The 12,966-nt window shown below is 44.8% G+C and overlaps 1 protein-coding gene across 1 annotated transcript in view; it reads left to right on the top strand.

The window, feature by feature from the left end:
* Positions 1–7,765: 7,765 nt before the first annotated feature.
* The window catches only part of Apob (apolipoprotein B), a 41,430-nt gene continuing 36,229 nt past the window's right edge, over positions 7,766–12,966 (top strand). Inside the window, exons 1-5 of the mRNA XM_027424602.2 lie at positions 7,766–7,850; positions 8,198–8,236; positions 9,209–9,324; positions 10,577–10,722; positions 12,710–12,863. Of these exons, the coding sequence (XP_027280403.1) occupies positions 7,766–7,850; positions 8,198–8,236; positions 9,209–9,324; positions 10,577–10,722; positions 12,710–12,863 (540 nt within the window). The remainder of the gene's footprint in view (positions 7,851–8,197; positions 8,237–9,208; positions 9,325–10,576; positions 10,723–12,709; positions 12,864–12,966) is intronic.

The raw sequence follows: 12,966 nt of genomic DNA on the forward strand, positions 1-12,966 counted from the left end.
TAAGAGCCAGGCGAGAAGGAAACCTCTATGAAAAATTAACTGAAAATGTTCCACAGACCCTTGTGACAAGCCCAAACCTATCCACTTACCAGAAGGGAAGAGAGAGCTGTAGATTTCCTTGACCTGGTTTTAGACAATGGTTCCTCAGGGATGGTGCCAAAAGGACAAGCAGCAGGTAAGAAGAATAAACTGGACTTCTCAAAATTTAAAATGTGTGACTGTAAGTCAAGTAAAAAAAACAACTCGAATTGAAAGAAAATATTAACAGACCCTGCACCTACTATCTAGGAAAATGAGAAGGGGAGAAGAGGAGGGATTCGGAGGACATGAGGGAGCAGAAAGGTTGAGTCAGAGGAAGAAAATCAGATAACAAGAATGGAAATATCACAATAGAGGGAGACATTTTAGGTTTACAGAGAAACCAGGCACCAGCGAAATGTCTGGAGATCCACAAAGAAGACACCAGCTAACAATCTAAGCAACAGAGGAGAGGCTACCTTAAATGCCCTACCCCGATAATGAGATTGATGACTGACATATGCCACCCGATAGCCCTTATCCAGCAGCTGGTGAAAGTAGAAGCAGACACCCACAACTAATCACTGAACTGAACTGGAATCCAGATGCAGAGAAGTAGGAGTGAAGAGCAAAGGGGTCCAGACCAGGCTGGTGAAACTCACAGAAACAGTTGACCAGAACATCGGGGAACTCTTGATCCCCAGACTGATAGCTGGGATACCAGCATGGGACTGATCCAGACCTCAGAAATCTCCAGGACCTCCTGTAGTAGTTCAGAACTTACCCCTAGCATAGGTGTGGACTTTGGGAGCCCATTCCACATAGAGGAATACTCCCTGAGCCAAGACACATGGGGGTGGGCCTAGGCCCTATCCCAAAGGATACGATAGACATCCCATGGAAGGCCTCACCATCCAGGGGGAGCAGAAAGGATATGTGATAGGTAGGGTTTTAGTTGTGGAGGTGGTAGGGTAGGACAGGAGGGAGAAGGAACTGGGATTGCCATGTAAAACAACCTTGTTTCTAATCCAAATTTTTAAAAAAAATTCTGAAAAAGAGAGAGAGAGAGAAAGAGAGAGAGAGAGAGAGAGAGAGAGAGAGAACATAAAAGTGCTTAGGATAACAATTAAAATGCCCAAGAAACCAATCAAAAATGTCAAAACTCAAGAGGCTGAGGCAGGATTTCAAGTTAGGGGGTCACAATGAGACCAAAATACTAATCTTAATAATAATAGTAGTAGTAGTAGAAGTAGTAGTAGCAATAATGATGATGATGATAATTTAAATAGATATTTCTTCAGAGAAGATATAAATTTGCCAATAAGCATGTTAAAATGTTTACTCACTTAATGCTTGAAAATGCTTTTCTTGGGGATAAAGGCATGGCTCTAGAGTTAAGAGAGCTTGCTGCTTTTCCAGGGAACCCTGGTTCAGTTCCTATTACCCACTGCTGGCATCCCACAACTGCCTGTAAATCCATCTCTGGGAGATCCAATACTCTCTTTTAGCTTTTGCAGACACACACACACACACACACACACACACACACACACACACACTATGCACACACACATGAAAATGCATGCACATACACAGAGAGAAACACATGCATGCACACATGCATACACGTATATGTATATGTGGGGGTGAAGATAGAAGGGATCCACCCAGCCATAATTAGATAAGTTGAGGTGCTTCCCCTTTTACAACTGTTAAATGCTAGCTAACTAGAGTGTTACTTAATCTCCTGAAATCCCATCAGTTTGGCAGTCTATTAATGTTGCCCAGATATTTACAGATTGGTGAGCATGCAAATTCTAAAGAGATACTCAAGGACTTTCAGCCCTTTAAGACCCCCAACCTTTATATTTCTGTGTGATGAACTACAGAGTAATTTTCATTCCAAATTGAAACCCACAAAAAGTCAATTACATTTTTTCACTTTCATTAAGCAATAAATTATAAGTAACTATACCAATAATAATTAAAGAGTCATCTTTTTTAGAGCAATCTCTCAGCAGTTTTATGAAGTCGATATAGTGCAATTACCCCAGAATGAATATTCTAGATTGTAAATGAGGTGTACCCAGTCCAGTCATTGTTGTGAAAAATATTTTAAAAATCATATATAGCAATAACAACAAAAACACATAGTTGACCAGATCTCAGTTTCTCTAATCTAAAATAATACAATTAGTTTCAGGGTGATATCTAAGATCATCTCCACCTCTGGGACTCTTAATTCCTGTCCATACATCTCTGTTCACATCTCTTGACAAGGAGCTGTCAACCCAGTGTCATGGCCTTTTGTGTGATCAAATTTTAAGGCCATCCATGCCACACTCAGTGTCAAGTATATTATGTTCTGTTACAGTAACCTGCAATAAAAAATGATGACTTTAATTAGCCTGGCAGCTCTGGCTCTGGCCCTGACCCAAGCCTGGCACATCATACTCCATCCAGATCCCAGATCACACTTTCCCCAACTTCTCCAGGGACTCTAGTTGGATGGTTGCATCCCATATTGTCAGGCCCTTCAAACACAATCCTAACTTGCTGCTGTCTTCAGTAGCACCACTCACACAATGACCCAAATCTTGACCAGCATCCAAGACTCTGCTCAATTTCATCCTCTGGACCTGTGGACTACACTGGTCCTCTGCAGTCCAACTACATTGATTCCACACTGCACACTTGGCCTACACTCAGGATTTTTACCTTCTCCTCATCTGTAAGCTCTCAGAGGACAGTGTTCAGAGGGGTCTCTGAATCCTGACTGACACTCGGAGGTCCTATAGATCTGGCTTATTTGTGTCTCCAGCTATTCCCCCCTAGCAGCACAGGCCTCATTCTTCTAAATACAGTGCCTTTCCAGCCTTAGCCTTATGAGAATATAAAGTAATGTGTTTGTAAACACTTGCTGCGTGGATTGCCAGAAGCCATGGAAGAAGCTGGCCATGGTGGTGCATGTGTGCAACCCTAGCACTATTCTGACAGTGTGAGAGATAGAGACCAAAGAATCCCTCAAAAGCTCATGTACCAGGTAGCCTGGTGAACATAACACAGCATCCAACAATAAGGACCTGCCTCAACCCAGACAGACGGAAAGGACCATCTCTCAAGATTGTTCTCTGTCCTACACACACACACACACACACACACACACACACACACACACACACACACACATGACAACCTCAAGGTGAATGAGGTCAAGGCAAGGACGAAACCTACACCCAGACCTGAATAAAAAATTGCAAAGATTATGATTTATGCACTCTGTTGCCTTGTCCTTAGGGGAGCCTGTCTTCTCCTGACTCAGAAATCTGCTAACCTTTACTTGGTAGGCAGCATAAGTATGCTCTTGGCAGAATTGAAATCCATCCTGTTCAGGAATCTTGAATCCTAAGCCTGAGGTTCGAACCATCAGTTTGGGAACAATGTGATCTATACATTTATTTCTCAATCCCCAAGTTTCCACACAGTCTCAACAGTCAGAGATAGAATAAGCCTTGGAGATCATCTTAATCTTTGCTTCCATCACAGGAAGAGATAACACCAGTTTCCACTGCTGTCCCATGATCCCTGCTGCAGCTCCTTCTTCTCTCATAGCTTTAAGTTCACCACACATTGGAAATCCAAATATAAACCACACTTAGATACACTGAAGAGTAACCCTGGAGGCATGCAAGAAAAACACCCCCTCCCAAGGACTGTGGGACATGCAAGTGAGGTGTTTATCCCTTAGCTATGCTCTGCCTCACCTGGCACAAAGTGCTTATGCTTAGGAGGCAAAGAGAAGAACGTATAATGTGTGCACTGTGGTCCCTGTCTGCCAGGCTTATTGCTCTGTACAGTAAGATAACATGTGAAAAATTAAAGAATGTTACAAGCTAAAATACAATTAATTTTTGTCAGCACTCGTCCCTATTCTTGTGTGAAGACCTTTTACGCTTCATGTTCCACACTGAAACTAACTGAGAGGAAATTAGGGCAGGGAATCATGAGATCTACCTGGAATGGTCTCAAGAGAAGACTCCTTTTAGGAACCAAGAGAGGTGACCTAAAGTGGAGAGAGAGATAACCCCTCCCCAGGGAGCTCTCCACACGATGGATTCTGCTGTCCTCTGACCCCTTCTCCCTGGTAAAAACTGCCACTCGGCATTCTGACCTTATCTCTTGGGTAGCAGAATGACAGAATAAAACTGTTTGTTTTTTCTTCCTCGTGGGAGATTACTAATCATTCACCTGTAATGACTCCACTTGGCTGACACTCACCCACTTTAGAGCATTCCACCACCAGAGTCATTCACCAAATATATCACTTCTCTCAGAGAGAGAGAGAGAGAGAGAGAGAGAGAGAGAGAGAGAGAGTTTCTATGTATGTATGTATGCATGTGTTTGTATGTATTTCGTGTGTGTGTGTGTGTGTGTGTGTGTGTGTGTGTGTGTGTTATGCGTGCTTTGTTATGAGCATGTTTTGAATTGCTGGGCATGGTTCCATCTACAATCTCTATAATTCTTGAAATTTACTTCCTAGCTTCTAGGCATCATTTGCAATTATAATGCTGTCATGGGCAGAAAAGAGATAGCCTAATTAATCATTGTTGATACCAATCCCTATTTACCACAAGAGTTTTGCTGTTTGGTTTTGTTTTGTTTTTTTAACAGCCTGGCTGGGAATAATTTATATCAGAATGTATTTCTTCATTTTATATCACTGAAAATGTTTACTTAGCATCATGGTCACTGTACATAAATTCCCTGGAAGCAATGGGGTATAACTAAATGGCGTAGATTCATTTATTATATTCAGTGAATTATGTCTGAGCTGCTCCTTCAGCACTCAAGCCCCCACTGAGTTCAGCATAGTAGGCTAATGGGGACCTTAAAAGATTCTGTAGTTCCCTGAACTTGGTCAGGATCCTCTGGTCACCCACAAAAGGACGGAATGAAGAGTCTGCTTCCAGGGACTAAAACTGAGCTGTTTAACATGGTCTGGTTTCTTGGAATTCCACTGGTCACATGACTTTCTAATAGCAACCCCAGAGCCATATGATTACTGGATTGATTGTCTAACCAACAGAACTTTACATTCATGAGCTGATAAGTCATAGTGACTAGCTGAGATTAGCCAGTGTGTCATGCCAATGGCAGTTACTAACCAGCTTGCATTAGTGGGGCCTCCCTCTTTAGAATGAGCAGCAATTTTAAGAACTCAGAAATTTGGGGTGCCAAATGGATAATTAGTTGGGGTCACCATCCCTCGAAGATGCCCTACCCACACACTCCTTTCTCTTGGCCTTGATTTGCCACCTGTGTTCTGTTCATTTCTGCCCCTATGTTGTGGTTACTACACTCAGACAGATACCCAGAAAACACAGGTCCACTGTACATACACAGATGGAGCGGCAGCCACCATCTTATCAAATGCCCTTTCTTTGCTAGACATCTTGTTAGACGGCTTGTGGTTCACTTCATTTTCCTGAATTTTCAGTAAAACCCTAGTAAATAAATATTATTAAGCCTACTACCTCACAGAGATCTAGGAGGTTGGTGTCACTTACAAACCTCCCATGAAACTGGCTAGAATCCAACACCACCTCCTCCTGAGCCAAATATTCCCATGGGTTTCCTTTACAGCAACTGGACTCTCTAGGGACCAGGACTGCCTCTGTTCAATGAGTTGCTTATACTTCTGGATCCCCTGACTCTTCACTCTAGTTGAAGCCTCTCTGCAAACCAACTTTGAAACTTCTAAGTTGTTCTTTGCAATAAGCTGAGACAATTTCTGCTTAAGTGAGATGGATGAGGGTCACAGTGGTGGCCACAAATACTTCCAGATGGCTTTTAGTCAACTGTCTAGGCAGATGTTGTAATTTAAGGAAAACTGGCTTGTGGCCCTTTCAGCATTTCTTAGTGTCCTCTGTCAGCTCAGCATTCTGACACTTTCTGTGTGGTGCCTGTGCACTGGACCCTGTCCGCAGATAAGAAAGAAGCTAAGCCCCAGCCCAGGGGACAGTTTCCAAAGGCCATCAAGAAAAAGAGAAAAAAAAAGCTGAACTCAGTACTTCAGAGAGATGGGGTTTCAGAACAATGACTTTACTAGTTCTTTTGTGCTATGGGTCTCAGCTAGCCCTGTGGTGAGACCTCTGAAATAACCGCTTTTAACCATATGGCCATGCACAGCCCAAAGCAGCATATCACTAAAGGGAGTTTAGATGCCCGTGGGGAGTTTGTAGTTGCATACAGCATCAAAATGAAAAGAGGGGTGGAGGGTCAAATGCAGAGATTGAAGAAACTGGCTGGAGTCTCTTTTAAGGAGACAGGAGGCTATGCGTGCTTAGTTATGGGTCCACAATGGATGCTCTAGATTCTAGAGTCTAGAACCATCTGTCAAACTCATTAGAACATCCGGACAATTTCACAAGACACTTGTCACATCTGGCTGTATCATGAATCTAGCACAACAGACACACTGTGGGTTCTGGACACAGTGCTTGCCCTGCAAGTGAGAGGACCTGAGTACAGAACCCACTAAAGAAAGAGGTGACAGAACCTTCTATAACCCCAGTGCTGAGAAGTTAGAGGTGGCATCCTTGGAACTTGTTAGCCAGCTGGTCACACTAGTCAGTGCATTTCCAGTGCAGTGACAGACCCTGCCTCAAAAGCTAAGGCAATGAGTGATTTTTGAGAAACACTAAAATGTGACCCATGACCTCTGCATGCATGTACACACAGGTGCATGGACATCTACACATGGGTACCCATGAATCTGTATTTGTGTCCACACACGACATACTGTAGTGATAGATACTGACTTCTACAACTGTATTTCCAGGACTCCAGTCCCCTCAGTTCCGCTCCACTGTCCCTAGGCCACCACTTAGAACCACTCCTTCCCAAGTGCCCCACCATCTCCCAACACCCACAAGAATTAACATTCTCTACATCCTACCTTAATTTTTTACCTGCAGCTTCCTCTTTATGAGGTGTATCACCCCCAACTAGATTGGGGGTGCTGTGAGGGCACAGCCCAGCTCAGACATTCACCTCTCCAGGCCATCACAGTTCTATCCCACTTTCTATGACTGACACTGGGCCCTGGTCTCCTCCAGGGGCGCGGTCTTCACTGAGATTTATGGGAGACTTCCCAGGTTTTCCCCTTTCTCCTCCCTCCCCACAGCCACCTGTACTGGTTAAATTAGTCAGGACCGGGCTGCTTATTCAAGCCCAAAGTCCACCAAAAAGGGAAAGAATTTAAGAAGGAGCCCCCACCAAGACATTAAGAACAGTTTACTAAATGGCTCCATAGTCAGCACAGGAGTGGGGTCGTTGTCCCTATGGCTGGTTGTCTCCTGATGACAGCCAGGGAAGGCTTACAGGACAGTAAGCCCACCATCCACTGCCTGAGACCCCCTGAGAAAAGACCAGCTCTGAGAAAATCTCAGGTGGTAGTGGCTGAACCAGCAGTGAGACCCCATCAGACTCAGTCTTAGCCACCCAGATATAAGCTTGTGTGGAAAAGCAAACAAGCCCAGGCCATGCCCTTTGGACCTTTGGCAATTCTCCCTAAGCCAGAGCCTCCTATAAATGGAGCACTTTGCAGGTGACCGAGCATTCATCAGTGCCTGCAGTGGATCAAGGACCTGACTGGGTGTCGCCTCGGAAGAGCCTGCAGAACCAGCAGCGGGGCTAGGCCGTGGCCAGGCCAAAGCCAGGGAGCCACCGAACCCATCCATCGGCCATGGGCCCACAGAGCCCTGCACTGCGGCTTCCGCTGCTGCTGCTGCTGTTCCTGCTACTCTTCTTGGACACCAGCGTCTGGGCTCGTAAGTGAGGGAAGAAGGCTCGGTGAAAGCCAGGGTGGGGACCAGAGCCCTGAGTTGTGGCTTTAAACCATCAGTTGCATCCAGGAGTGGAAACTGGTGGCAGGGTGACCGCTAGATAGCTTGGGCCAGGTTAGAGGGAGGGCAGCCGCTGAGGTTCTAGGGAAGGGGTGGTGAGAACCAGAGCTAGCAGGGGGCTCCACCGGGCTCCAGGCGAGGACAGTGGATGGGAAAGTTAAAAGTCTCTGGATAGCCCTAGAATAATGAAGGCCTCCGAGGGTCCCTCCTGTCAACCCCTGGAACCCACTGGAAAATAAGGGAGAGCTCAAGGTTTCCTTTTTCTCTTACAGAAGATGAAGTCCTGGAAAACTTCAGTTTGAACTGTCCAAGTAAGGCATTTCTCCACAGCGCACACTGGGCGCATTCCACCCTGCCCTCCTCTGCAACTATTCCTAAGGGCCTCAGATTAGGGGGCACTGCTCTGAGCCCCGGAAGCGAAGGTTTTGAGTCTCTGTGAACCCAGTCTCCTCTTCCAAAGGATCCCGGCCCTTCTGTCCTATTCCAAGGCTCGGTCCCGAGGTGGGGTAGGGAAGAGACTGTGGGCCCTGTAAGGAGACATTACTGTGCTGTTTATCACTGACTAATCATTGATTCCGATTATGTGAGGAAATGGCGACTTTAACCTTTGTGCGGAACTCCAGACCCTCCACCCCTTCCTATTTACCTGACCCTCCAGGTCAGAGGATCAATCGTGCTGCAATACCCAGTGTTCTCGGGAAAGCGCCAGGGTTGGCCTCCCCTCTGATGGGGCAGCACCGCCATCTGGTGGTTATTTGGCAGTATTACATCCGAGTTCCTAGCCAAGTTATTTTTGTCATATCAACCACAAAATTCCTGCCAAGCACAATGGAAAGAAACTTGCAGAAGTTTCTTCTTGGAGGGTGTCTGAAAGTCAGATAGACGGCCCTAACAATTAATTTTGTCTCAGGAACTTCATAGTCATTTCATGATAGCGTCTTCACGCTGAGAAATGCTGAGCCCTATCCCTTTGATAAGTCAATTTTTCAAAGGGTCTTCCTACAGATTTTTGTAGCTCCATTAATTGATGCTTGGCGCCCTCCCTTCCATGTACTTTAGATGATCTAAGGAATCACAAATAATTTAATCATCAGACTCAGAAAACAAAACAGTGCTGATGTTAAATCTATAAAGACAAATTAAGCATAATGAAAAGTCAACCACAAGTACTTGAGTTCGGTCACCACTTTTACCCTATGCCACTGACCCTCTCTGGCCAGCAGTAGCTGCCTTAAGAAAGTCGCTTCAGCTTCGGGGCTGACATATTTTTCTCCTCACTTTAGAAGATGCAACCCGATTCAAGCACCTCCGGAAGTACGTATACAACTATGAGGCCGAGAGTTCCAGCGGCGTCCGGGGCACTGCTGACTCCAGAAGTGCCACCAAGATCAACTGTAAGGTATGGAGGACAAGGGTTGGAGGGACCTGCAGCTGGAACCTAGCCTTGTCCCACCAGGGGCCCTTTGTAGAACGTACTAGCAGTTCCCAGCCCTGGCTGGAACCTCAAACTACAATAAGTCACCTGAATGAGAAGGCTGCCACAGGAAAATTTTCTAGACAAATTATTCTCCCATTAGCTTCCAAAGTGTTATTGGAGGTCATGGTCTAGGAGGCCAACAGGATTGGCCTACAGATATGACCATGGGAGAGGCCCATTGAGGATATAAAAGGTGGTCATTGTACAAGATTGCGGAGCCAACAGCATTTGCGATGTCAAGCACAACATGGAGAAACATTTAAAAACACTTGGTTTGTTAAAATGAAATGTTGAGAGACTTGCTATATTGCTGTCTGTGCCAGTAAAGTATATCCAAGGGGTGCTCCTGGGGTCTGTTGGGGAGGAGAAGCCCATTTTGCTGAGTTGCCCTTTTCCGTCTTGGGCCACAGTACTGGTCTTATACAAACACAGTGGGCATTAGCCACAGGTGGCCATTAAAGGAAATAAAATTTAAAATTCAATTCTTATTCTCATTAGCCATATTTCAGTATAGCCAACATCCAACTGTGGCTCATGGTACCACTTTAGACAAGAGACAGAAGAGAGAGAGAGGAGAGAAAGAGAGAGAGAGAGAGAGAGAGAGAGAGAGAGAGAGAGAGAGAGAGAGAGAGAGAGAGAAAGAGAAAGAGAGAGAGAGAGTGCTTCACCACCATGCTGGAATGTTCTTTGAATAGAACATTCAGAAAGCAACCATGGACCAGTTTTGGTTCTGCCCAGGTTTGAAGCTTTCAGCAGACACTTATCGGTGGAGTTTGGGGAAATGATGTCGGGAAAAGATTTGTTTTTCCCACTTGCTATTTTTTGTTTATGTATTAGCTGGCTTCATTTTGTTTTCTTCACTCTTATTCCACTATGCATTTCTTCTACAAAATCATCCCAAATTCTTTATGAGTAAAGTGGGTTCACTTAAAACCAATACAAGGGCCTTCGCCTTCCCATGCATAGGGGCAAACATAGACTTCTTAACTCAGGAGGACGAAAGATAGGCCTAGGCATGGGGATGCATGAGATGTGTTTAGAACATGTGATACTGGGGACTCCATGGCCATGTTCTCAACAACTTTCCCTCAGTTTCCTGATTGGAGACTGGGTTGCATGGCTGTCTCCCATTCTGGATGGAAAACCTCAGTGTGTTACTACTTTCCATTCTCAGGTGGAGCTAGAAGTCCCCCAACTCTGCAGTTTCATCATGAGGACCAGCCAGTGTACCCTTAAAGAGGTGTATGGCTTCAACCCTGAGGGCAAGGCCTTGATGAAGAAAACCAAGAACTCTGACGAGTTTGCAGCTGCCATGTCCAGGTAAGGCATGGGTTTGTGTCTTTAAGTACCTGAGCGTTGTGCAGGCTATGTGAGTTGAGCATGGTACATACATATATGCGTAGGTCTGTGGAGATAGGAGTGTGTGAACTCACGTTAAGCGTGCCTCTGAGTGCTAGCATTAGTATTCAATGCCTACCATAGGCCATGTTACTGTGGAGGTTTTCACATCTATCAAAAAGAGGGAAGTATTGTTGACCCTCCTCTACTTAAGTTCCCTTGATTATCATTTAAATTGTTCTGCTAACAGATCTCATGGTTGAAGCACTTTTGAGACTGTAAAGCTGAGATGGTTTGTTTAAACAAGTAAGATCTTGTTTAGAGAACTGAACAGGGATGATGCCTGGGGGTCTTCACAGTGGATCAGGCAGTACTTGCTGCTCAGAGATCACAAATGTTGTGTGGACCCCAGTGTTTATCAGGGTGTGGCATCTGGTCAACAGAGGACAAAGGACAGGCAGGACCTAAGTAGTCTCTTACCTATGACTGCTAGGCAGCCACTGTGCACTGGAGACCAGTGCTGCCATCTATAGCTGGCGTCTCTCCCAACACAACAGTGACAATATTGCACCAATCTCAACATCACCCTTGCCTTGCACCCATTTAGTTTAGGAAGCCTGACATGTGTGGAATACAGGCAATTGTAGTGATGTGAACTTGGTAGCAGGGAAAACTCTTCCTTTTTTTTTTTTTTTTTTTTTTTTTGATTTGCTAAATGTTAGACCCTAGTCCTTTCTCTGAGAGACAGACAAAAATGGCCTTGCCTTCCATCAAATCTCATTTTATTAGAGACTCGGGTGTGAGGAAAGAACTCTGGCAGCAAGAGGAAATAGCAATTATTCCTTGGCCCTTTCTCATCTATTAACACTAGAGACTCCCCCCTTTGACCACAAGGACTTGCCAGGCTTTGGGGGCTGTGTCTAGAACGTTCTGAGAGGTTTGGAGCTGTGGGAGGTGGACCTGGTATTCTTCTCCTGGGGACTTAACTAGAGCATGGACAGCCAGGCCCCTGGCAGCTCAAACAGTCCCCAACACAAAGGCAGTCCCTAAGACTAGAGTTAATCTAGACTTCCATCTTGGCCTGAGAATGAATGAAAAATGAATGCCTGACAACTTTAGGAGAAGAAGGCTCAAATTTTCGGGAGATCAATAAATGCAAATGATGTATTACAAGAGGATGTCTCAGCCCACACCCACTGAGCTACAACTTGAGATGTTACCCATTGCTACAGGAAGAAAAGTATATTCTCATACACTAGTGCTAGAAATGATACCAATGGACAATACCTAGTCTAATTGATAGTATTTGTATTTTGGCATAGCAGTTCTCATCTCTGGGATTCTGGCTCCATCTAAATAAAACAGTCATATGTGAAAACAGAGGCATATGGATGTTTATTTCGTTATCATTTGTGTGACCAAAAAGAAATCTAGGAAAAGAGAAAGTCAATGCCCTTAAATGGGGCAATGTTTAAGAAGCCATGAATAACCAAAGAATGAAATGCTGTGTGGCTTTTAGTAAACACCAAATGATTCAGGTGTCCCCAGAATATAATTAAATGAGAAAACCAAGATGAATAAAGTACACATAATGTTGTAATGCCACTTGTGTAAAAACATGACAAAATGCCTGGGTTTGCATCCTCACTACTCTGTATAGAATCGTATTTACAGGGTGATGGCATTGAAGGATAGAATGGGAAAGAATGGAAGAAGACAGGGGAGCAGAGAAGGGAGGGATGAGTCAAGCCATAAAGAGAGAGAGAGGGGGGGGGCAAGGGAAAAAAGAAATAGGAAACCGACACACGTTTGTAGACTTTGGGGAAAATGTATGGGGAAGATGACATATGTATAAAGAAAATGTGTCCAAAGACCAACTGAGGAGTTGCCCACACTCCTGGTTCCCTCTGTGGACTCACAGTAGAAGGCAGGCTTTTCTGTGAGCATGTACCTCCTTTTCCATGGATAGGTTTGAACTCAAGCTGGCCATTCCTGAAGGGAAACAAGCTGTCCTTTACCCAGACAAAGATGAGCCTACACACATCTTGAACATCAAGAGAGGCATTGTTTCTGCCCTCCTGGTTCCTCCAGAGACAGCAGAGGACAAGCAAGTGTTGTTCCTGGTGAGAATTTCAAAAGCTGGTGACAATGGCCTTCCAAAGTCCTCTTCACATGTCAGAGTCCATCCTCACCTTAGATAAAATACATTATCCCTTGATGTGCTGT

The sequence above is a fragment of the Cricetulus griseus genome, chromosome 7 (genome assembly GCF_003668045.3).
Source record: "Cricetulus griseus strain 17A/GY chromosome 7, alternate assembly CriGri-PICRH-1.0, whole genome shotgun sequence".
NCBI classification, from domain to species: Eukaryota; Metazoa; Chordata; class Mammalia; order Rodentia; family Cricetidae; genus Cricetulus; species Cricetulus griseus.